We start from the raw sequence: 24497 nt of genomic DNA on the forward strand, positions 1-24497 counted from the left end.
ACCTTCCTGGAGACACATGTAAGGGAGATGCAGAGGGTGACATTTGAAACCTTTTGTCATTGCTGGAAAGAAATGTGGGGTGCTGCAAGTGGTGAGCCCTTGGGAGTTTTCCCTGTGGAGCTGAGAGGGCATTTCAAGCCACTGCTGCTGCAAGGATCACTGGGAAGGAGAACCTGGAGCTGGATGGACTAAGGGTGCTTCTCCACCAGAGTGTCTGCTTTTCTTGGAAAGCCAGCAATGATAGCTGTGTCACTTGATGTGCTGCGCAGAGGGCAAACAGTGGTGGGAAATGAATTGGCATACTATTGGGTTCCTTATATTAGAAAACAGTTGATTGTGTAGAAGCACTTACTGTTAGCCACACGTGGTGTATATACTAATAAAAGTGTTTTCACAGGGACTGCATGTAAGCTTGCTATGCACACTATTTTATGCATAAATGTCAAAAATAGTAATGACTTAGAACTTGAAACAGCTGGAAATGAAAATTGGCTTGAGAGAGAATTCCAGTGCTCAATCTGGTAGAAATGAAAGTAGCCCTGCAAACAAGTTGGGAAAAAGAAGAAAGCACAGCTGAATAGCAAGTTAATGGGGCCTTGAGGACAGGCACCAGACATGTGGAAAACAAGATCTGGTTCTTGAATGCCTAAAAAACTAGATGGTGACAGTGGTCAGCATTTCGGAATGGAAGTTTTTGATGCAAGTTTGTGTTAATCAGCTGTGTTGTAACGTCCTTTGTTAACACTGAGTTTCAGAAACTTGGAAGACACACACACTTTCTGTTATTTTCAAATTAGAAGAAGGAAATATCATCAATGTAATATACTTTGCTGGGTGGTACTTAGTGGCCTTTTGCCATCTTATGTTAGTTTACACTAATAGTTTCCACTGTTTTTTCTAATGTACGTAGGTAACCTCTTCCCTGTCACTGCATGCATGTTTGCTGTGCAGAGACTGGGGATAAAAAGTTTAGTTCTGTAGCAGCTTCTTTGTGACTTCCAGGCTTCCTGCACTCAAAGACTTGATTGTGTCTTCATATGATCTTGGTTTCTGTCTTGGAATAAGAGCACTTCTGTGGTGTGTTATGTAATTTGCTACTGGCAGCTGCATGGACTGTGATAGAACAATGGAAACTGGCTGGGGACTTGGCCACAACATGGCCTTGAAAGGACTCTGCTGCAATAGCTGATTATGAGCATTCACTGTGTTAAAGCAGGAAAGTGTGTTGTTCTGGCCTGACAAAACATGGCTGGCAAGTAATCATGTGGTTACTTTTTCATGTACTGCTTGTAACTCTGTTTCAAACCACTGCTGCAAGTGTCTGTGCCCTTGGGCTACTGTGTAGTCTGGAGTAAGGTCCTTTGCAGCCTGAACCAGTCTGTGATTCTGCGAACAGGCTCTGCATCAGATGAGGTAGAGAAGATGGCATGAAATCTGCCTGACAGAACTTTAACTGAAGTACAGCTCATTACAGTTGAGGAAGAAACTATAAACATGAGAACAGAAGAAATGGAAAGTCTTGAAGGCCCTTTCTTGTGCAACACTAAACCAGTTCATGTCATCTGTTCATGTTTAATTGGGTATTTATGTACTTGAGCAGCTTATTAAAAGATGCCCAGACCTGCAACTTGATGTGGCTGCCCAGATGTAGGTAACTTAAAAATTAAAATAAGTTCATATCAATATGAATGAAAATACCGCTCAATGAAAATACTGCGTATGTTATTTCATAACCGCTCCTTGGCTATGGTTTCACATATTCATACTACTTGCTGAATGCTGGTTCAGGCAGATAATTTTTAGACTTTAGCTTTTCTAGCTAGCATTTCAGAAGTAACTTGAGCTTATTCACACATCAGAAGACAGAATCTGTGTGGGCTTGGGCTAGGCTAGTGGTGTGCTTTGTCACTCCAAAATGATTATTTTCTTTCTTTGCCTCAAATCTTAGGGCAATCATGGTCACCTTTCACTTCTGTATAGCACTCTTCAAGGTGTAGATTAATTATTTGAAAGAATATCTAAGCAATAGCTATTTTATTCACCCCTTTTTGTTCTTGAAAAGAAAGGTGGTAAGCAGGGACTTGGCCACAACATGGCCTTGAACGGCCTAAGTACTACAATACTCAGCAGCTGCTGCTCTGGCTGCTGTCAGAACAACAGTGCAGATTTAGTTGCAGCAGGTCTGTAATCCTTGGGCCTGACATGTGGCAAATTGTTGTGCAGTGATGGTGGCAGTATGTTACCAATTGCAAGGAAGCTTAAAGCTCCTCACCGCCCCCCGCCCAATGCCCTAAAATGATGAACCAGCAGAAGGCATGTAATTACTGCAGTTGTTGAAGGGAATTCATCCGCTTATAATCGGATGTCTCGAAAAAGAACATCAGAAAAGAAAATTTCCTTGAAGATTGGAATCATCTTATATGATTAAAGATGTTCCACCTGGCTCACATTTGGGCAAAGAACAGTTGTCTCCTAGGGGATATAAACCTGATTAGAAGTGTAGTAATCTGAACAGCACATTACAAACAGATGTTACTCAACATTCTGCAGCATTTTTCTATAAATACATATCTGAACATATACATCCATGGTGCAGTGTTCAAGGCCAGGTTGGACAGAGCTTGAGTGACATGGTCTAGTGTGAGGCATCCCTGCCCATGGGTAGAGGGCTGGAAATAGATGGGTCCTTTCCCACCCAAATCACCAGTCTGTGATGCTATAAACAGGCTCTGCATCTGATAAGGTAAAGATAGCATGAAATCTACCTGACAAAATGCTTTGGTTTTGACATCTGGTTAGTCAGAGCATTAAATAGTTGTTGGAGACCTTTTTCCTTTTGGAGCATTGTTTCTATTTGTAGTACTCTCTGTGTAGTTTGCTAACTTTTTTAGAAGGGGGGAATGGTGGTGTGGAAAAGGCAATTATTGTCATAGGTTTAAAACCTATAGCTTAGCAGAGGATAGTGTTGTTTGGTTTGGATACCAGTTTGCTGCTGTTTTCTCCCTGTTATTGGGACTAAACCAAATTCATTGTAGATGAGATGTGGTGGCTGGAAAAACCAATATCCTTGCAATATCTCCAAGTGGCTTTAGAATAGGAATACTTCAGAAGACTTTTTCTCATGTGTAGGAGCAAACACATGAATACACAGGCTCTGTGTCTACTATAGAACAGGAATCTCCAGCAAGGGGGATTGCTCAATGAATAGTTCCTGTCTTCATCCTAGTTTCCTAGATACGGTAGTAGACTTAAGAGAGGAAATGTAGGATGCTAATATAGATTCCTTAAAAACTAGGCTGTCTGAATGATTGATTCCCCAAATCATTTGCTGCATATTGTCAGCAATGACAGTTCTAGGTGTGTCTATTAAGACCTGTTGCAGTGGCTTTTGTGTCAGTGTAAGTACATTGAGTATGGTTTGGGAACTGCTTTAAGGGTTTGGCATGTGCTGTCAAGTCCTGCTTGATCTGTGTTCTGTCCAGAGAGGTTTGCTGCTGTGAGCTAAACATCCTGTGGCTTAAATCACTTGTTCAGTAAGTCAGCAGCTGTTGGTAGTTGGGGTTTTGCCTTGTTCTTTGCAGTTTGTTTTCCAGTGTACCTGACTGTGAGAGCAACTGAAAAATATTTAAACCTTTTAGGAAGTCAGGTCTATTAGGTATACTCTAATTGAGCTCTTGTTTAAACAAAAAAAAAAAAAGTCAAAACTTGTTTTCTGCATACTAATTACATACAAAAGTCTAATCATTGCTTGGGAGTGCGAACTCGTGGATATGGCCCTACAGAAAAGGCTTGGGGGTGTTTTTGCATAAGTAATGTTAACATCTAGCCTAGAAATACTTCCTTTTTCTTCTCCTTTAAAATCTAATTGCTTTTATGTTAATGTTAGTGTTTCAGTAAGTATTTGGAGCAGCAGGGTTTGGAAGCGAGAGGGTTATAGAGTGCAATATGAAGGCTGTACCTTTGGGAAATCTAAAGTAAGCAGCCAAATAATCCAGGTTCTAATTTAGTGGGTGAAGCAAATTTGTAGTGTGTAAAATTACAGTAGATAAGAAGCAATCTGACACCAGAAACAAAGAAGAAACAAAGCCTTAATCATGGGATGGTTTTAGTCATTCTGGTCATCTTGTTTTTAAATCCATACATGAAATATATTGCTGAGGAGTTTTTATTGTTCTTTTAAGTGTAATTGCAACAGAGCAGTATGGTGACTGGATGAAGAAAACAGCTGTTAATTACTTTAAGAAAGGAAAAAATACTTCTTGTAAAACCTAATATTCTGGTCTAAAACGAAGCATATAAAGAAAAAAACTGACTTGGCTTGGAATTTGCCTATTAATTTCCTTGTGAAAGCAGAAATTATTTGAGAAATTATGTTGGGTCTTGTAAGAATGAGAGAGTCAGAGCTGGATTCTGGCTGAGGATTTGTTTCAGAGAAATAACCGGTGTATGCTTCCATTCCCAGCTTTTTTGATCCTATGAACACATGGAATGGATTACATTTCAGCAGTTGTTTTTCCAAGCTGTTTTAATTTTGGATAGGTGAGAGGGTCAGCAGTGTAGTGCTGTGCTGTGGGCAGAGCTTGTTAGTAAGTGCTCTAGTGAGGAGCAACCCCTGCCTCAGGTTTATGTCAGGTAGGACAGGTGTAAGAAGCAAGTATCCAGAACTCGGGCTGTACCATTTGGTGCAGTGTGTCGGTATGTGGCTGTTCCTAGCTGGATCACCATGAACTTGGTGCACTTGTCAGGCAAGCATAGGCTGTGGAAATACAGTTGGTTTTGCTGTTGTTCTGGCTCCCAGATGAAGGTTGGGACCCACATAATACTCAGCCTGGAGTGACTATAATACACTCTCCCTTCAAAGGATTGCATACCCAGAGAAACTACTGAAAATCTGAGTGCAGAGACATCCATTATCATTGCTGTTACTAGCATTAATTGTTCACCTGCCTGAAAGGAGGTCATAGTGAGGTGGGGTCGGTCTCTTATCCCAGGTAACAAGTGATAGGTCAAGATGGCCTCAAGCTGCGTCAGGAGAGGTTTAGACTGGAGATAGGAACAATTTCTTCACTGAGAGGGTGGTCAGGCATTGGAACAGGCTGCCCAGGGAATGGTGGAATCACTGTCCCTGGAAGTGTTCTCGAACTGTGTAGATGAGGCCCTCAGTGACATGGTTTAGTGGCCTTGGCAGTGCTGGGGCAAAGGTTGAACTTGATGATCTTAAAGGTGTTTTCCAACCTAGTTGGTTCTACAATTCAGTTATGCCTTCTGAAAGTTGCGTGGCTGCCTTGTGATCTGTGTCCTACAGAAACAGACATCTCAGGAGAAAATATGCTTTCCCCCTCGAAGGCCAAGTGTTTCCTTCTTCTCTTCAAATAAAAATCTGACAGTTAACACTCCTGAAAATATCTTTGTGCAGCAACAGGGCTCCAACATAGGGAAGAACTTGTTTTGCCTCAGTCTGAGCACCATATGTATGCTCTGCATGGTCTTGCTCACTGTTTCGTCAGTTGATGCAAAGCATTTCTAAGCCAACCACCCTTCAAAAGTCATCAGTGAATTGTTCTTTTAGCTCCAGTTTTCAGATAATTATTTACCATATTTTAAAAGGGGATAAAGGTGTCAGAGTAAAATAAGTAAGTTTCCTTCATGTAGAGAAACTGGGCTGACAGATCCTGTTTAGAAACAAACAAGAACACTCTGCTCTCAAGCTGAAGTTAAAGCAGTAGGGTTTTTGGTGGGTTTTGTCTTTTTTTTTTTTTTTGTCGTCTTTTGCTTATATTGCTACACTAGAAGTTAGAAGGGGTTAATTGTGGAGGTTCAATGTCACTAAGGGTTTGAAGCTGCATTGAATATGTCAGTATTGCCTCACTTATCTGACTGTATGGTAAAAACCTTGGTACTGTGGGTCAGTCTTGAAGGATCTATTGGAAAGGCGCCCTAATAGCTTTCACTGTTTGAAATGTTAGATATGGGTTTTAGCTCATTTCTCTCCGCACAGTATAGGTGTTTGCTCTCTATGTGTGGCTATGATGTGTGTGGAACAAGTACTGACTTCGAGTGTATTTCAAGTTGTGTTTTGTATTTCTCTTTGACCTGCAGGTTCCCCTAGAAAACCAGCTAATAACTCAGCTGGTAATCTAGGAAATAACTTAGGGATGCCAACCAAGGCTGGAAAGCTGAGCCATGCTTTTAGAGATCCCCAGCCAGGGAGGAAGACTGCAGAGGGACAAGTGACGAAAGGTGGTGATGAATCAGAGAGTGATTTTGAATCTGATCCTCCTTCTCCCAAGAGCAGTGAGGAAGAAGAAGAACAGGAGGATGAAGAAGTGTTGCAGGGAGAGAATGGAGACTTCAATGATGACAATGATACAGAACTGGAGAATTTAGGCCACCGACCTCTCCTCATGGACTCTGAGGAAGAAGTGGAGGAAGAGGAGGAAGAGAAGCAAAGTTCTGACTCTGATTCTGATCGTACTAAGCAAAAGTCTGTGGAAGGGCTCCCGAGTGGTAGGTTCAGAGACGGTGTTGGCAGTGGTGAAATCAAAGAACCCACTTCAATGCATATGTCCTTGTCTGAGGTGCAAAGTACTATAATCCCGGTGAACCCTGGCCAAGAATTTGATGTGTTTGGGGCAGTGCCCTTCTTCACTCTGCAGCCCCAGGCAAGAGAGATGGACAAAGATGTCTCTTCTCAGGCAGCTTTTCCCAGCCCGAGCCAAGAGCAGGATGACTTTGATGTTTTCACAAAAGCCCCCTTCAGCAAAAAGGTGTCTCAGCAAGATGGCCACGTGGCAGGAACCGAGCCTCTGCTCTCTCCCACCTCTCCACGGAGCCTTGATATTTTTGGCTGCACCCCATTTCAGCCTTCCCTTCTCCCCAAGACTGGTGGGAGTAGAGAGGACCTGTTTGGGCTGGTTCCTTTTGATGAGATCACAGGGAGTCAGCAGCAGAAGATGAAGCAGCAGCGTAACCTGCAGAAACTTTCTTCCCGCCAAAGGCGAATGAAACAGGAGGTCTCGAAGAACAACGGGAAGCGGCACCACGGCACTCCAACCACCATGAAGAAGGCTCTGAAACCCAGCTACCGCACCCCCGAGAGAGCCCGCAGGCACAAGAAAGCTGGCCGCAGGGACTCGCAGAGTAGCAACGAATTCCTGACCATCTCAGACTCCAAAGAGAACATCAGCGTTGCATTGACTGATGGCAAAGATCGAGCCAACCCTCTGCAGGCAGATGAAAGTCTGCTGGATCCTTTCGGAGCCAAACCCTTCCATCCACCAGACTTGCTGCGGCATCCCCAGCACCAAGGTTTTGGTGATGGCTCTGGGGATCATGGAGCAGTGGTAGTGGCTGGCAGACCAAGGCAGAGCTCCTTGCACAGAGCCATTCATGGTGGTGAGGGGCTGAAAACAGATGACTTTGGTGCAGTGCCCTTCACAGAACTGGTTGTGCAGAGTGCGCAGAGCCAGCAACAACAGGCGCTCGAGTTAGATCCCTTTGGAGCAGCTCCATTTCCTTCCAAACAGTAAATGCTTCCAATGGGTTTCTCCCCTGCCCTGCCTCTCCGAGATACTTGCTAGAGGTTTTAATTAGTGGAGTAATTTATCTCTTACAGGGGCCTGTGCTGTCCAGTTTGTTCAAGTTCAAGGAGGCAGGGACAGCTTGCATGGTGAAACTTGGAACAATGGCAAATTCTGATTGTTCTTGTTTTTGGGTTTTTTTTTTTGTTATGTTGGGTTTTTTTTTTTTTTGTTAGTTTGTTTTTTTGTGGAAAAAAGTTAAAGCTGACCCAGGAGCATCATTTTGTTGGGGCAGATGGTTCCTGGAATGAAAAGAGAAATCGGATATGAATAAGACAGACATTGTCTGTCTGTTACTGGGCCCTGGGACATACTGTTATTCTGCACTTTTGTGTTGCCTTTTCAATCCTCTGTGATATGCTGCGGTGGAGGGAAGGGGTCACCCAGAAATCACACATCCAACCTTTTCCATATGTACAGGTAGGTTACCACTGTGGTGGTGCTTCACATCTTGGTCGTAGTAGACCTGAGAATCAAAATCCATCTTGATTTCCTGGAAGCAGTCAAGTCTCTGCTTCTTAAAAGAAAACTACCTTTATTAATCATGAAAATCAAGAAGCCAAGTCCTCAAGGTGCTGTGGCCCAGAGTTCCAGAGCATGGCTATAGCTCAGACCCTAACAGGCACCTATGCAGCTGCAGAGATGAAAGGCAGATTTTTATTTTTTTTTCTGTGCCTAAATGTTCAATTTTTATTTGTATTTTACAGTAAGTGCTGTTAATGTAAAATAGCAACTGGAAGTGTAGAGTTCAAACTGAAGATACAGAGAATATAATGCTTTGTGAGATGAAAAGCCTGAATGTGGGGGAGTAAAACAGCAGGGATGCAGCCAGTGTTTGCAGCACTTTGGAGGCTACTCAGTGCGCTGAGAAGAGGCTGGTATACACAGGACATCATTTGGCACATATGGAATATATCAGATGACTTGTACAATTGTGAGATGCAACTATCAGATTTACTTGATTACAAATTGGGATTTGTGTCTGAAAACACCTTTTCTTTTACTCTCGGATTTTTATTGCCAAAAAAACGTGTATTGTTTCAAATCAGTTGGCTTTTTTAAAACAATTTTATGAAAGGACTAATTTCTTTTAAGTTGTAATGAATCTATTGCTGTACTTAAGCGTGTTTTCTAAGAAAGTTTTGCTAAATGCACTGAGCTTTGAAGAAACTCTCTGCCCCCCACTTTGGGAGCAGAAGCAGGAGGCAGCTGGACCAGTGCACTGCATTTCACACCACAAAGCCTTACAGGCAGGACCCCATCCTGCTTCACCGGACCTTTGAGACACCTGTGCTGGGAGCATGTGGTGCCCATAGGTGAGGGGAAGGTGATGTGAACAGCCCTGTTGAGGACAAGGTGTTGTTACCATGCTGTTGAAGTGGGTGCTGTGTGTAGGTGCAATGGCTTCTCCGCTGCCTTGCAACTTGTGCCAAGCACATGTGACTCGGGACAATCCATTTGTCTGCCTTTATTCCATGGCAGTTCTACAGAGGAAGTGGAAGGAGATGGTTCCTCTGCTCAACTTTATATCCTGCTCCGCTGAATGCTGATGAGTGGATAACGATGTTTATGTACGGCAGACATAAGTGTTTGTGGTAGTGCATCCCCGTGTCACACCCCCACCCCCCCACCCCCCCGCCTTTCACAGTGAAATATTTAGGGTTGTACTTGATTTTTCTACAAAGTCTCCTATGAGTTATCCAGGTGTCCTGAGATGTGTGGTGGTGGGGGTAGATCCCTGACAATATTTGTTGAAAACAACACATAGGAACAAGTCATTTGATTCCTTTGGGGGTTGGTTTCTTAAAATGCTCCCTTGAATATATGTGAGATTGCTTCCTCTGATCCTGGAATTGGAAAGTAGCTCGTCTGTATCTGTAGGTCTTCATTACCTTCATCCTCCTTGGTTTTGTGTTCTCACAGGGTTGATGTGAAATATTTCAGCTGTGCTTGAAGGCTGCCTTGTTCAGGCTTAGAAATCAAACTGTTAAGAGGTTATGAGTAGAAATGTTTCAACTCCATTTGCACAGGAGTGTCCTAGGCTTTACTACTGCTGTTCTCACCTGTCTGTTTGGTGCCAAAGGCTGTAAGAAGCACAGGCCAAGTTTTGTAGCAATTTCTGATACTCAGGTTAACTCTCTGATTTTCCTTGTTTTCTTTTCTCTGTGTGCTTATGAACTGCTTTCCTACAGTTTCCTTTGGAGCTGTTCCTTCCCTGTCTAGATAGCTGTTGGAACAGAGTGATATGACAAATGGGGCAGATGGGAGAAAACAAAAAGAGAAGAACACAACAGGCAACTGACCCCTGGTTTTTAAATGGAGCTTTCCCTGGTGGAAAAGCAAATGGCTGAGCAGGTCCTGAACTTGGAGCCAGAGGAAGGTGAACAGTGTGCATGGGGCTGAGATGTAGCTCCACTACCCAAAAGGACACCCAGGGAAAAGGCTTAGTGTGGGCCTTAATGTCTATGTGAATGAAGAGTAGGAAATGTTTGGTTTTTGTCTGCTCACCCTGAGACTTCAGGCTGAGGTATGATGCAGGTTTTCCTCCTATGGCTGGTTGGTTTGGGTTTTGGCAGAGGTTGCGTTCCAGCACAGGAAAGTGAGGACGTCAGCAGAAACTAGAGGTGAGGTAAAAGCAAACTGCAAACCCAAGTTGCTCTAAAACTGGCAAGTTTTGCAAAAACATGCAAGTTGTGGCTGATGAGACTTGCTTTCTAATGGCCTTAATAAACCTTGTTCTGCAAATTCTAGTTATGAAACAGTTTTTTGCATAAATCTAAGTTTTATTTCTACAGTTAAAATTACTGTATCCTTTCTTGTGGCTGAAAAGAGATCAGCATGCCTGGCTAAGTTGATTTTATAGGGTATATATTGTTTATACACAACTAAACCCAAGTTTGGGTTGAATTTCAGCCAAGATCCACTGGTCAAATGTGGTACTGTCAGGGAACACGATATCCTTCAGCCTTGATTTGTGTGCTTGTGACCTTACCTTTAGTACAGGCAAGACCTTGCTGCACTAGACACATACCATATACTGTCTGTGAAACCAAGAATGGCAAGGTAAGTAGCTGACCCTTCCCTTCCAGCTGACACCACTTATTGAGTTTTACAGCTCTCCTTTCAGAACATTGAATGACCGAACCCCAGGCCTTTTATAGTCAGCTGCTTGGGAGAGATTCTGTTGAAAGGTACGAAGAAGTCCTTAATGGTTGTGGTTTTGGAAAGACAAGGTACTAGTGTTTCCCTGAAGACTGTCCCATGATGCAAGATGTGTGCAATGGCTTTGACTGACCCGCATCACCATGAATAGCAGCTTGGGAGGATGGAAATTCTCATTATTCGGGGTGTTCCAACTTAGAAAAACCAAGTACTGTGAAAATAAGTTGATATATTTGCTACTGTGAGAATAAGAGTTTATCTGGAGTTTTTTTATACTATATCGTGTATTTTTATATATGAAAAGTATATATAAAACATACACATGCGCGCACACATCCTGTATCTCTTGAAGTAGCTATGTTTTTAGTAACACAGCAGCCACAATCACTTCTGTGTGACTTGAGGGAGGGAATAGGAGTAAAAGCACCAAGAGGAAAAAGAAGTGGGAAGGATGGCTGCTGCGTTACTGCTCTGTAGTGCTTATTTCAAAAGGAAAATCAAGGAAATTGTGTGTGTGGCTCAATTTGTGACTAAGGCATCACCTAATATGAAAAGAGCATAAAAACTGTTTTTAAATTGTTGGCATTCAGCTTTTAAGTGCACTTTCCTGAACTACACTTCCACTTCTTGTTAGACTTCAAGTTTCTGAAGCTTTTTTGTGTACCACTAAACAGAGAACTTTACCTTTTTTTGTGCAACTGATGTATGTCATGAAACACTTGCAGTTGTTAAATAAACAAATGTGGTAACAGTGACTTTCACTTCTTGGAAGTATTCACCTTTAGGCTGTAATTCACTTGCTGTAAGTGGTGCTGCTTCTGCTTTTTGTAGCTGCAGGATCCTGTCACTCTTTAAAAACTGTTTTAAGGTACTTTTCTAGTTGCTGCCCAACTGGCTTTCCCTGTCCATCTTGTTAAAAACCTGTTGATCAGATACTAGTTGCAATTCGTTCGGTTTAGTATTACTTGCTAATGCCTACAAAACACTATGTACCACTAGTAAATACACTACCTGCAGTGCTGGAGCAGTGCAGTTGGAACACCCGCCCTGTGCCTCCATGCTGTGGGAATTCAAGAGCCAGTCCCCCTGTCTGTGTAAAACACAGGGGAGGTGACAGATGTTGTGTGGTTAAGCAATTCACATCTGTGGCTCTGCTGTGTGAGATGCAAGAATGACGTTACTTCAAGGAAATGGCCAATGAAGTGGAATTTATTTACAGGTTCAGTACGTACATAGAAGGCCATCATGCTGCTTGATAAAGTTCACGGTAATAAAAATGTACATTTTGGCAGTCAGTTTCCTGATCCAGTGAAAACTGCTACAGTAGGTAAGAGCTGACATAAAAATACCTTGGAGAACTACCAAGCCAGTATGCTCTCAATACACAAACACATGTTCTTCAAATGTTTTTTTTCACATAACACTGGAAATGGGCTTTTCTACTTGCTGGTTCCTCCTCAGGCTTCAGCAGTAGTAATTAGTGCACTTGGAACTGGCTTGGCTGTCAAATTAAAAATAAATAAATAAATAAATACATCTGTGTTTACACTGAAAGGCTCAAAGTCAGGGAGCTGATTTTCAGAGGCAAAGTCAGTTCTCACTATTTGTTCCTGGAGTTGGAAAAACCCCACAACAACCCACTGAACTTAAGAGACGGTTGGCATTACTCTCCAGCACATCAGGAGAGAAGTTGGTATCCTGCCTTCTCCACCCCTATCTAGAGTTCAGGTGTCTGACAGTAAGATTTCATCAGTTTTCTGTGTGTCACTGGCACAGCCCTGACAGGGAAGGCTGGGGGAGCTGGGCTGGTGTAGGCTGGAGAAGAGGCATCATGGGGAGACTCAAGAGCAGCCTGTCTGCCCTGAGGAGGGCACTGCACCAAGGCAGCCCTCTTCCCCTCCCAGTGAGCTAAAACTTATGGGGGAAATCCCTCCCTAGATGGAAGGGAACAACGATGACAAAGGCAAGAGTGCATTAAGGGCTTCTCGTGTGTTACAGAGCTTCTAGCATGTTGCCTTAAGGGTTTACTCCCCTGTGCCTTGGCCTCGGAAGAGAACTTGTTTGAAATCCTACCAGGCCATATTGGCATGTTTTAAGATGGCTGGTGTCAGAGGATCACAAAAGATGAGAAGCTTGCTGGGATGCTCTCGAAGGCCACCCTGCAGGTGGCAGCTGGGACACTTAATCTCAGACCAGAACATTTCTGCCTTGCATTAATGCAGAAACAAGGTTATCTCCTGCTTTCCAACACCAGCCATGCTGATGGCACCTTGTCCTTCAACAGCTCTTCTCCCAAATGAGCCACATGGGATTAAATGTTAACAGCACCTTGAGGCAAGCAAAGGATTCTCCACAGGGCTAGTGCTGACTAATGGCTGGATCTTGTGAAGAATCAGCATTTGCTACCACTGTTCAACTGGACTCTGAACACAAGCACAACTGCTACACAGAAATTACTTAAAAACACTGATTCTAATCCCCAAATCCAAAGAATTCCAATCCCATTGGAAAAATGGCACCCCTCAAGTTAATTATGCTACAGCTACCTAATAACCTTCGCATTCTGTGTTTCCCTAATGTTTGTAAGTTATAAACTCCCTAAAGTTTCTAAGAGCGGGTTTCATGACATTCTAAAGCCAAAGGCAACCTTTTTACTGTGGCAGGCTTATGGCAATCAAGTTATTTTCGGTAACAAAGTCTGCAAGTACTGTACTGCACATCCCACAGTAAAAGGCCAACAGACAGTGATTTGAATCCCCAGCAGGTTCCCTACTTGGGATGTGTTATTTCAGCCTGTTAAACAAATGTAACTTTAATTTTTAGCAACTCTGCTGATTGCAAGATAGTAACAAGGGTGAGCACACAGGCTTAGCACTGCTCCTGAAGTACTTTAGAACACTGATTCCAAATTGCTGGAGGGATCTAGAGAGATCTCTTAAGTAATGGCACTATCTATATTGGCAAGTTTTAGGATCTGAAAGGAAGGGTGGCTGTGGTGGATAACACCTGATCTTCCAGAAAAAGAAGAGCCTGTCCAAAGAAGTAAAAGAGATACTCTATATGTTACTGTTACTTCAGCCAGCGCTGAAGAAAGTCATTCAGATAAAGATGCTGTGGTTGCAACACGCTGTACCACTGTGATTTAGATCCAGCACCAGGCCCCACAGTTACTGTGGGCTTACACACACACACCCAGGAGCTGTGTCTTGATGTACTTGAACCAAACCTCAATACTGGGTATGTGGGCTGGGGAGCTCAGCAGGTTTCACTCAGTTCTGTCGTTTTTGTCTCCCAAGCAGAACAAATGCAGAGTCTTACAGCCCATCTTTCCATTGTCCCACTCCAGGAAGACCTATTTTATACTGGAATGCAGAACAGGAAGGAAATGCAGCTCAGATCCCAGGCCACACTGTTCGTTTTTTCAAGTTTCACCATAACATAACAGCAACCAGGTAACAGTCCAGAAGTCAGAAAAGGAACTGCCTCAGCGCTTCACCTCATAACTCAGCTCAGCAGGTAAGGTGCAGACCTCAAAGTCAGGAATTTCATCTGAAATACAGTGGGAAACCAAGTTCAGTCACTTACTATCTATATGGAATCACAGAATGGTTTGGGTTGGAAAGGACCTTCAGATGACCTAGTTCCAACCCCCTGCCATGAGCAGGGATGCCTCACACTAGACCATGTTGCCCAAGACTGTCCAACCTGGCCTTGAGCACTGCCACGGATGGAGCATTCACCACTGATCAACTCTTACCAATTAACAGAAAATCCAGCTCAATACTTAGTAGGCTGAAAACCTGACAAAACCTGAGGACAAGACTACTTGGGAACAAAGGCTAATGACAGTTTGAGGCTATTACATTGTGGAACAGAGCTGAAAGGGATCTGGCAGAGCCCTGTCCAGTCTGCTCTAGGACTGCTCAAGGATACTGCAGCCTCATGTAACACAGCAGTAGAAATGAGCAGTCCCTGGCCTCAAGATCACCACTTTTTTCTTTTCCACAAGTGCTACAGCAGCCATCATTTCCTTTGGGGAAGCTAATGAGGGAGATTGACTGAAACTTGGGACAGGATTACTTAACCCTACACTTGTTAGAAAACCCTATTCCCAATAGTATGAGAGCTGCTGTACCTTCACTCACAAGCCTGGACTATACTCAGGACAGGGCTGGCTGTGTCGGTATTGCATGATGTACACTGTGGACTGATGCCACCAGTACAGCATCACCACCGCAAGGATATGCCACACTTGGTGACTTGAGCCGAGGTAGTTCAGCTGGCCTGTGGGCAAGAAAAAGGGCAGTCATTCCATTCGGCAATAACTCATGCTATGCAACTAGCAATCAGCCTCCTCCAGACCTCAACTACACAGGCCACTTGCAGGGAGGCAGCGCAGTTTCTCTAACGAACTTGATCCCAAGTCATTGGTCACCTTTGGATGCAAGTACACACAGTGTTTTACTCTACAGAACACTTCACGGGGAATGTGGTCAATCTGTTCTCTCACAGGAAGGTGAGGACTCACAGCAAGGACTGTGACACTGCAGGAAGCTAAACTGCAGAAAAAAAAACAACCCATCCAGAAGAGAATTTCCTACCTGGGAAGTATCTTTCTGGAACTTTGGAAATATAGAAGAGAAAAGCTACAGCAGCGATGAAGTACATGACAACTACACGTGGAGCAAACTCCTGCAAAAGAAAAGGAAGCTCTCCTATTCTGGTAGGAAGTAAAAATAGCAAAAAATAAAGTCCTTACAAATGAAAAAGGCATGACAGAATTGCATCTTACTTTACTGCCTATGTTATCTACACACAAAATCCGAGAGGAAAGCAAATGCCCAAGCTTGAGAAAATCTGAATGGGAAGAAACTTGTTTTATCATGCCCTCTCTGCTTCAGTACACAAGCTACTTGGTATTTCTGTGCAGCTTGCAGACGACATGACATCTCTCAGTCAAACGGTATCTTCCAGTACACTGAGCTATCACAGGGTAAGAGAGACTTCACTGGAAGATCTCATTTACCGGTTGGGATTCTGCTATACAAGGAGACACTAAATGGGGGAATATGGGGGGGGGACGGGACAACTACAGTTTATCTGGTTTTGCAAAAGCCAGTGTCAAATGCCCTGTCTGAAGACTACATACAGTCATAAATGTTGCTCTTCCATGCTCAAGAGCAGCTCCAGACTGGGCTAAGCCCCAGCAGATGCCCAGTGACAGCCCTCCAGCAGAACACAGAAGCATAGAATCAAGTAGGTTGGAAAAGACCTTTAAGATCATCTAGTCAAACCTTCACCCCAGGACTGCCTTGCACAGTTACTACTCACTCTGAAAAAATACATGTCTTTTTTTCAGGACAGTTAGGTCCCCTGGGGAACTGCAATATGATTTTGGGGGTATTCATATTAGGGCATAAGTTACTGTCTCCAGCTGCACTGTGCTGGTTGTTCCCCAGAGCAGAATTATAAGTGGTAATAAAACAAGAACAGGAAAATAGTTCAGTTACTTCACGGTGATGTGAAATGATGGCTGTGTAAGAGACAGAGAGCTGAGCAGGCGCATACTGATTTTTGCTGCCAACCTAGGGGATAGAAGAGGAAGACAATACTCATTCCATCAGTTCCTGTCTCCTCTGGAGCCATGGCGGCTCCATAGTCTATTCAGCTCTTGGCTCCTGCCCCTCTCCCTGGGGTGGGTCAGGGTGGAAAGTTCCCACAGGGTATGCTCAGTTCTTCAGGCATGTATGCCCAGTCACCCTTGCATCCAGTTTTCCTTTTCATAGTGCACTTTTACATCAGATCTATTCTACTCAACCTGTTCACTGCTTCTCAATAAACTTCTAAGTGATTGCATTTAGATTGGATGGTCTGAAAGAAGTCTGTGCTGCTTCCCCCTCATTTTCCAAAGTGTAAGAGGACTGAAGGAACAGCAAAAGGTAAAAGGGAACCTTATTTTCTTCTTTTTCTCTTTTACCTGTACAATAGATGCACCAATGCCGCCGTTGAGCCAAACCCAGTGGATGGTGGGAATGATTCCATATCCAGACACGGAGCAGAAGATGATGGAGCGAAGTCTGTGCCACTGTTGTGTGAGGTAACTGGGATGAATCTGAGCAAAAAACACTGCCAAGATCATTGCCAGCACAGTGATTAAATATACCTGACGCCAGTACTGAGAAAAAAAGAAACAAAAGAAACAAAAGCAAGTTTGTGAGTTTTCTCATCAAGTGTAAAAGTAAACTATGGGTAGAAAGCTCACAGTATGAAATATATATTAATAATAAAATATATTAATAATATATTATTAATAAATATTAATAATATATATATTAAATCTCCTGTCACTGCTGTGAGCACCAAGAGAAGGGGTTTGAATGAATGGACTTGTGAATTGACTGACAGCGAAGGGAAAGGATTCTGTCCCCCAGGTACAGGTCAGAACATGTGGTGCCTTCACTTTAAACCCACCTCTCCCTTGGCAGACTTGTTCAGCTGCAGGCATGGATGTAGTCTAGGCCTTCAAAGGGGAACCTGTTTTACTTGTCCTCTGTTAGATCAAGAGAAAATGAGCTCGTTTCTGCCTCATGCAAGATATCTAATGGGAAATGATGTTTGAATTACTTGTGATGGGGACACATCCCATCATGAGTCTCAGGCCTGTGACGAAGACAGGACCTGGGACATGCACCATGCCCTCATATGAATTCAGGTATTTTTTTGAGGCTTATGCAAGTGACAGCTTGAAAGGAAATCTCAATTTGCATATCACTTCAAGATGTGGAGTTCCGTCTGAAAGGAACTTGCTTCAGTTTCCATCACTGCCTCCTGCCTACTATTCACCCTGTAAGTAACCCACTTCCTAGTGTAGAGGCTATGCCACTGAGACCACAGGAACTAAACAAGCACTTCAGACTTACATTATTACAGTAAAATGCATAAAAGACGCCTGATACATAGCAGCCCAGGATCCCGATGGAAATTCCTGCATAATCTAATGCCATCCATCGCCGGCTGGTCTTCTCCGAGCGGTGACAACAGAAAAGATGATATCCTACTGAGCAAAGCATGCACACCTAGGCAAAGGTTCAAACAGGGATGCATTAATGTCTTAAATATTAATAGGGGCTACAATAAGCTTAAGCTGTGAACTTTAGAGCATGCTACTGACCCCCTACATGTTTTGCAGTGCAACCTGGTGTAGGCAATTATGGTTCCTGTCAGTAATCACAGAATGGTTTGGGTTGGAAAGGATCTTAAGATCATCCAGTTCCAACCCCCTGCCACGGGCAGAGATGCCTCACACTAGACCACGTCACCCAAGGCTCTGTCCAGCCTGGCCTTGAACACTGCCAGGGATGGAGCATTCACCACTTCTCTGGGCAACCTGTGCCAGTGCCTCACCACCCTCACAGTAAAGAACTTCTTCTTTAGATCTAACCTGAACTTCCCCTGTTTCAGTTTAAATCCATCACCCCTTGTCCTATCGCTACAGTCTCTGATGAAAAGTCCCTCTCCAGCATTCTTATAGCCCCCCTTCAGATACTGGAAGGTTGCTCTGAGGTCTCCATGCAGCTTCTCCATGCTGAACAGCCCCAACTTTCTCAGCCTGTCTTCATATGGGAGGTGCTCCAGCCCCTGATCATCCCCGTGGCCTCCTCTGGACTTGTTCCAACAGCTCCATGTCCTTCTTATGTTGAGGACAGCAGAACTCTACACTGTGCTCCAAGTGGGGCCTCATGAGAGCAGAGCAGCAGCACAGCAGCAGCACAGCATCACCTCCTTTGATCCACTGGTCCTGCTCCTTTTGATGCAGCCAACATATGGGTCGTTTCTGGGCTGCAAGCGCACACTGAAGCGGGCTCATGTTCAGTTTCTCATTGACCAACACCCCCAGGTCCTCCACAGGGATGCTCTCAATCACTTTTCCACCCAACCTGTAGCTGTGAGCCTTCTTGCCGATGGCTCTCCCCAGCCCCTACCTGGAAGCAGAAGAGGCAGACGGAGCAGATGACGAAGTCCTCCCGGGAGGCTCCGGCGGCCGGCAGCACAGCCGTAAGGTCGTAGATTCCCAGCGTGAAGAAAAGGACAAAGCCGAGCAGGTGGCTCCAGATGTTGACGGTCTCGTTGGAGAGGATGAAGAGACTGCGAGGAGACACAACGGGGGAACGGGGGTGACCTGGGGTCTGGGCCCGGGGCTGCACGGGACGGGACGGGTCGCAGGGTGTATCCTCACCTCTTGAGGCAGAGGCGGGAGGGTAGGTAGGCCCGGTAGCCGTCGGTGATGTAGGGGTTGTCTTTCAGGAACACGGGGATCTGCTCGTAGGTGTAGAGGCGTATGCCACGGGGCACCAGCACCGGCCAATACTGGTAGCTCCCCAGCTCGATGTAGTGCGCGCTCCGCAGCAGCTTCTGGTGCATCCTGCCCGCCGCACCGGACGGGACCTAAACCCCCCCGGGCCCCCCTCCGCGGGGACGGGACCCCAGGGGCACCGGGCTCCGGGCGTCCGACGCGGGCAGGGGAGCGGCCGCGGCGGTGACCGATGGCGTCACAGCACCGCGCCGGCGCCGGCGCTGTACTTGCAGTGCGCAGCGGCGGGCAGTGGGCACGCGGGGGCGCTGTTCTCCGGGGCAGGGCAGCTCCCCGCCTCCGCCGGGTCCCCTTCAGGCTCCCGATCCCCTCAGGGCTGCGCTGCGCCGGCTCCGCCCGCCGCAGGCTCCCCTGTCCCGGAGTGGAAGTACTGCAAGTAACGGCATTGCTTGGTAGTCATTGTGGGTACAGGTAATGTGGCCTTTACAGCTCTCGTAGTGTGCTTTGTACAGTAAGGTTGCTGTATGTGCCTGCCAGTCCCTTTACGGGAAAGAAGGTTGTCTAAAGGAGATGGTCTAAAAGGTCCCCTCTGAGCCTTGTCTAATCTGGAGAAGAGAAGGCTCAGGGGGACCTTATCGCTCTACAGCTACCTGAAAGGGGGCTGCAGTGAGGTGAGGGTCGGTCTCTTTTCCCAAGGAACAAGTGACAGGACAGGAGAAGGTGGCCTCGATCTGTGCCAGGGGAGGTTTAGATTGGAGATTAGGATCAATTTCTTCACCGAGTGGGTGGTCAGCACTGGAACAGGCTGCCCAGGGAATGGTGGAGTCACTGTCCCTGGAAGTGTTCACAAGCTGTGTAGATGAGGCCCTCAGTGACATGGTTTAGTGGTGGCCTTGGCAGTGCTGGGGGAATGGTTGGACTCAATGATCTTAAAGGTCTTTTCCAACCAGGTTGATTCTGTGATTCTATTTTGATTGGGAATGAGAGATTATGAAACTCAGAGATTATGTAATCTCTGGTTAATTAAGATAATGATTCTTAGGTTGGTTTGTTTGGGTTTTTGGGTTTTTTTTGTTTGTACACTCTATGAAGTACCAAAAAAATAAATCATAGTAGTGAAGAAGACTCTTCCAATGAGGTCCTGGTGCAGGGTGCCCAGAGAAGCTGTGGCTGCCCCATCCCTGGCAGTGTTCAAGGCCAGGTTGGACGAGGCTTGCAACAGCCTGCTCTAGTGGAAGGTGTCCCTGCCCATGGCATGGGGTTGGAGCTGGATGAACTTTAAGGTACCTTCCAGCCCAAACCTGTGATAGTCTGTGATTCTATGATTTGCTTGGCCTAAATAAGGAAAGTCATGGGTTGTTTTCAAGTTTTTTGTTTCCTAATTTTAAAAAGAGTCAGAAAGCAGTAATTCACTAGGTGTTGCCTGGCTCTAGTTTTCAGAGTTGAAATCATCCACCTGTGCCTCCTCTTCAGCCATGTCTCATGCAGAATTCTTTGAAGGTCTTTTGTCTCATTAAACATCATGTGAGACCATTTCTCCAAGACAGTGTGACAAGTACAAAATGTTTTCCCATGGAAGGGAGATTTGTATTGTGAAGGAAAAGATTCAGGGTGATCAAGAGTGACAGTGAAGACAAGGTGTTCAGTACAAACAGCTGTGCTGCCTCACTCCCAAATACCCATGTTACACTCTTTGGTTACCCAAATTAAGTTAGTTTTGGTCAACAGCACCTCTCAAATGTATCTATTAATCAATCATGCACTGAGATCTTTCAAAGTCAGTGTTCTGAAAGCTGTATTCCTCCTGCCCGTGCAGACCTGCTGACAGCACCTTGTGCCTTCTCCCTCCTACTCAGCTGTTGTGCATGTTGCATATGGCTTTCTCCTGCACGTACTGCAGTGCTCGGGAGAATTACCCAGAGGAATTGTGTTCACAGTAATAATTCAGCAAGGATTACCTTTAAGAAACTTCCTTGTGTTCTCCCCTTTCTGAGTTGTAGTTGAAGCATGTCTCTGAACTGTTCATTCCTATTTTACTTAGTTTCTATCTTCTTTTCTGAATGGTTTCTCTGTTTCTGTTTGGATTTTTTTTTCCTTCGTGTGAGCTTGCATTAAGAATAATTTAGAAAAGATACCTAGAGAAAATGCATTCCAAAAGAAGATCCTTATGCATAGTTTTCAGAGAGGAGGGGAAGGACCCCTGTCTATATTTAGGGTGGAGCACAGGATGTCCCTTCTGCCAGCAGCAGGGAGCCCAGTGTGATAAATCACCTCACAGAGTGCTGCAGGGCTGTGAAAACCTAAGCTCAGGTGATGGCTCAGCGAGTCCCACATGTAACAGGGTCACAGGAGGATGAGAATTCAGATACTGGGGATTCCTGGAAATGCAGTCTTAAGAGGCCACAGGGGTGTTGTCTAATAGGGAAATAATTTGACAAGCTATTGATGTTTTTGTTCTGTGTTTGTCCTGGTTTGATCAACCTGGTGTACTTGGCAGCTAAAATTCCTGAACCAAACAACTGGGATCAAGCTAAGAGGAATGACATATGTGTGGTGGCAATATTTTTACTAACAAGTGTCCCACTGGCTTTTCTCTTTGCAGTGCTCACTGGGAGAATGAGGTAGGTAATCCAGGTTTATGCAGACACATGCATTTAGAGGAATAAGAGTATAGCTGCCACATGAGTTAAAGGGAGTGAATCCTGCCCATCCCGAGGAGCCTCTCACTGTGGTGAGCCTGAGCAGGGGCAGTCCCACTCCTGCCACCTCCCACTGGCAAATGAAAAGCATCAGTGCTCACTCCAGTGGTGACTCACTTTCCTAGAGCTAAATACAGCATAGAAAGTTGCTACCAAGTTAAAACCTTAATTAGCCTTAATTGTCCATTGAATCATTAGCTCACTGAGAACATTATACCTGGAAAAAACACTTTGTTTCTAAGCCCTGTGCAATTTATATGAAATCCCAAGTGCTTCAAAGAGTTCAGTCAGAAGGAATCCAAGCTGACAGCACTTTTTTTTTTTTTTTTTTTTTTTAATAAGGGGAGCTTTAATTGGCTGTTAAGTTAAAGCTTTGAAGCTTTGAGAGGGGAAGTGTTATAGGTTAAATTAATAGGGGAAATTGAGAAACAATTAGGGCAGCTTTAAATTAATTACTTTCACTATTTATTTTTAGCTTATTGAACAATTGTGTCGAATGTGTAAGTGATTGAAATTAGCCATCTGTGCAAGATAGCTTTGACCTAAATTGACCTTCCTGGGTAAGTAAGTAGCTTGCCCTAATTCCTGTACTGTATCCCTAATTTTACTGCCAGATAAGGTTAGCTGGGAGTAAAGATGGGTGTGACTGAGGGGTTCCATACTCTGCTGTTGAACAGACAAAATCACCTGTGCAGATGGAGGGAGGGAGGGAGGGAAGGCTTTCAAAGGAATGGTGGAGATCAGATGTGAGCTGAAGTGTTTCTTGTTAACCCAAACTGAGCCCTGTGGGGTTCCATTCTGTGCTCAGCAGCCTGCCTGGACATTGGGGCATGAAGTGTAACCCATAATTGCTGCTTAACTGCTGTTTGAGGAGAATGTGGGGAAGGACAGCACCTCTAGTTGGACTAACTGTAATACTAACGCTTTTTATGGCCTGCTCCTTCCTGTTGTGTTTCTTTCAGAGAGAAACAGGGAACAAGTGACTTGGAAGAACTATGGAAACAAAATACCTCAAATGTTCATGACAAAATGGGAGCAAAAGAAAAGGGGGAGGGGGTTCAATTTTGAAACTGAAAGGATGAAAATAATTATCGGTGATGGTTTTTGAGGCATTGAAATGTTTTTCTCCCCTCCCCTCTCCTTATCAGCAGGCACCCCGCAGAAGTGCTCCGCCGGAGGAGAGGGGCTGGTCGCAGCAGACAGCGGCGCAGAGGTCCCCGGGCAGAACACGGTCTTTGGTCCCGCTCCTGCCCGGCTCCTCCTGCTCCTGCCGCGCTCTCCCTCCAGGTGTCAGCCTGGCACTACGATGCTGGCCGCCGGGAGCTGCCTCTGCTCTTCATCCATCTCGCAGTTCACGGGCTTCCTATCCCGGCAGGGCCATGGCAGTTCGCGTCAGGTCAGTGCTGGTGTTCCTGAGATGTCTCGGTATTTGATCTTCCTCTTCTGAAGTGTCCGGCAAAACACCTCCTCCTCATTTTTTGTCTGTGGGGATCTGGCTTTTGGAATGTTTGTCACAAGCAAACAAACGGGAGGTGCCCTGGGACTCCATTTCCCACTGCTGGCATCTGCTACCATGAGAGAACTCAGCTTGCTCCAAGTTTTCCAGAAAAGACAATTTCGTGCCCAGGAGGGAAACCTGTTGTTGATCTGACCTCTATTAGGAAAATATATTTGGGAATGTTGATTGAAGGTATCACTTGTGCTTACAGCTGTGTCAGTGTATAGCTCAGTTTTATTTGCATGTGATTAAAAATAATTGTGTCTTCCCTGGGGATGGGAAGAAGGAGGTGTAATTCAGAATACTCTGGCCAGGAGTACGTTTCCATGCATAGCCTGTGAATAAAATACAGGTACTGATTTATGGTTGTAGAGACCATTTATGTGTATAAAGCACTTGTGGTTCTGTATCGGTGTGCAAAGAAGGCTTGCAAAAGGCCGTGTATAGAAATCCAGCTTCCTAACAGTTACATCAGGAGATTGAGAGATTTAAAGCCTGTTGTCATGTAAAACAGATAGATCCTGTCTCATCCTTTCTTGGAAGTAGCCAAAGCATCTGTGAAATTAACTACTTCATGTTGGTATGCAGTGGAGTTGCATTTAAGGAAATAAGGTTCACATTTTCATGGAAGTCAGTGTCTTTGATAGAATGTGTGGGGAAGAATGGAAATCTGGGACACCCCCAGTCCACAAACTCCCTTCATGAGAGAGCACCTGAGTACCTTGTGTTTGAGAATTAGAGTGACCATAGTCCTAAGCAAGCTTGATTTCAAGGCCCTCTTCCCTACAGATGCAGCTTTCTTCTGGTCACTGTCTCCACTAGGATTTGTGTGGTGAAGTTCTCTCTATGATTTCCTATAGCGTGTTCCTCAGCGTAGAGCCTGAGTAGCTTCCAGGAGTGCCCAAAACAGATAGCTTGACATCTGCTATGGGGGTTCAGGCTGTCTCTGCTCTCCCTGTGGAGAGATGTATGTGTGATGTGTGCAGTCAAGTGACTTGTTTTGGTAGGGCTCTTCCTTCTTTTTTATTTTTTATGGGTTTTTTTTGGCATTTTTGTTTCCTGATTCAATCCCTTTGGCTTCCAGCTCCAGCTTCTGAATCTTAGCATCTGTCAGTGGTACGATAAATTATCTTTGGTGATAAGAGAACAGCTGCCAATAGCAAAAGGCAAGGATGACATTTGGGCTTTTTCCTGCCACACGAGAGCTCACAGTCAGCAGAAATGCACTGTGCACACAATGGAAGAAG

At 44.8% G+C, this 24497-nt stretch overlaps 3 protein-coding genes across 5 annotated transcripts in view; 2 read left to right on the top strand and 1 right to left on the bottom strand.

Moving 5' to 3' along the window:
- Nucleotides 1–11497, top strand: part of BMP2K (BMP2 inducible kinase) — a 53365-nt gene extending 41868 nt beyond the window's left edge. For both annotated transcript variants that reach the window (XM_065685503.1, XM_065685512.1), the window contains exon 16: nt 6100–11497. In XM_065685503.1, coding sequence (XP_065541575.1) covers nt 6100–7529 — 1430 coding nt within the window. In that variant the 3' untranslated portion in view covers nt 7530–11497. The remainder of the gene's footprint in view (nt 1–6099) is intronic.
- Nucleotides 11498–11933: 436 nt separating this feature from the next.
- Nucleotides 11934–19316, bottom strand: PAQR3 (progestin and adipoQ receptor family member 3). Of its 2 annotated transcripts, XM_065685521.1 has the most exons (7): nt 18979–19315; nt 18725–18887; nt 17663–17818; nt 16720–16917; nt 15344–15434; nt 14878–15026; nt 14204–14291 (listed from the first exon to the last, which is right to left on the bottom strand). In XM_065685521.1, exons 1-6 carry the CDS (start codon nt 19161–19163, stop codon nt 14884–14886), a joined length of 936 nt encoding a protein of 311 aa, XP_065541593.1. In that variant the 5' UTR covers nt 19164–19315; the 3' UTR covers nt 14204–14291; nt 14878–14883. The 2 variants fall into 2 exon arrangements, with proteins under 2 accessions (XP_065541602.1, XP_065541593.1); XM_065685530.1 differs by lacking the exon at nt 14878–15026 and having other exon boundaries at nt 11934–14291; nt 18979–19316.
- LOC136006200 (uncharacterized) overlaps nt 19286–24497 on the top strand; it is a 31352-nt gene continuing 26140 nt past the window's right edge. The window contains exons 1-2 of the mRNA XM_065664250.1: nt 19286–19524; nt 22904–23148. Coding sequence (XP_065520322.1) covers nt 19286–19524; nt 22904–23148 — 484 coding nt within the window. The remainder of the gene's footprint in view (nt 19525–22903; nt 23149–24497) is intronic.

Source organism: Lathamus discolor, chromosome 1 (genome assembly GCF_037157495.1).
Source record: "Lathamus discolor isolate bLatDis1 chromosome 1, bLatDis1.hap1, whole genome shotgun sequence".
Lineage (NCBI taxonomy): Eukaryota > Metazoa > Chordata > Aves > Psittaciformes > Psittacidae > Lathamus > Lathamus discolor.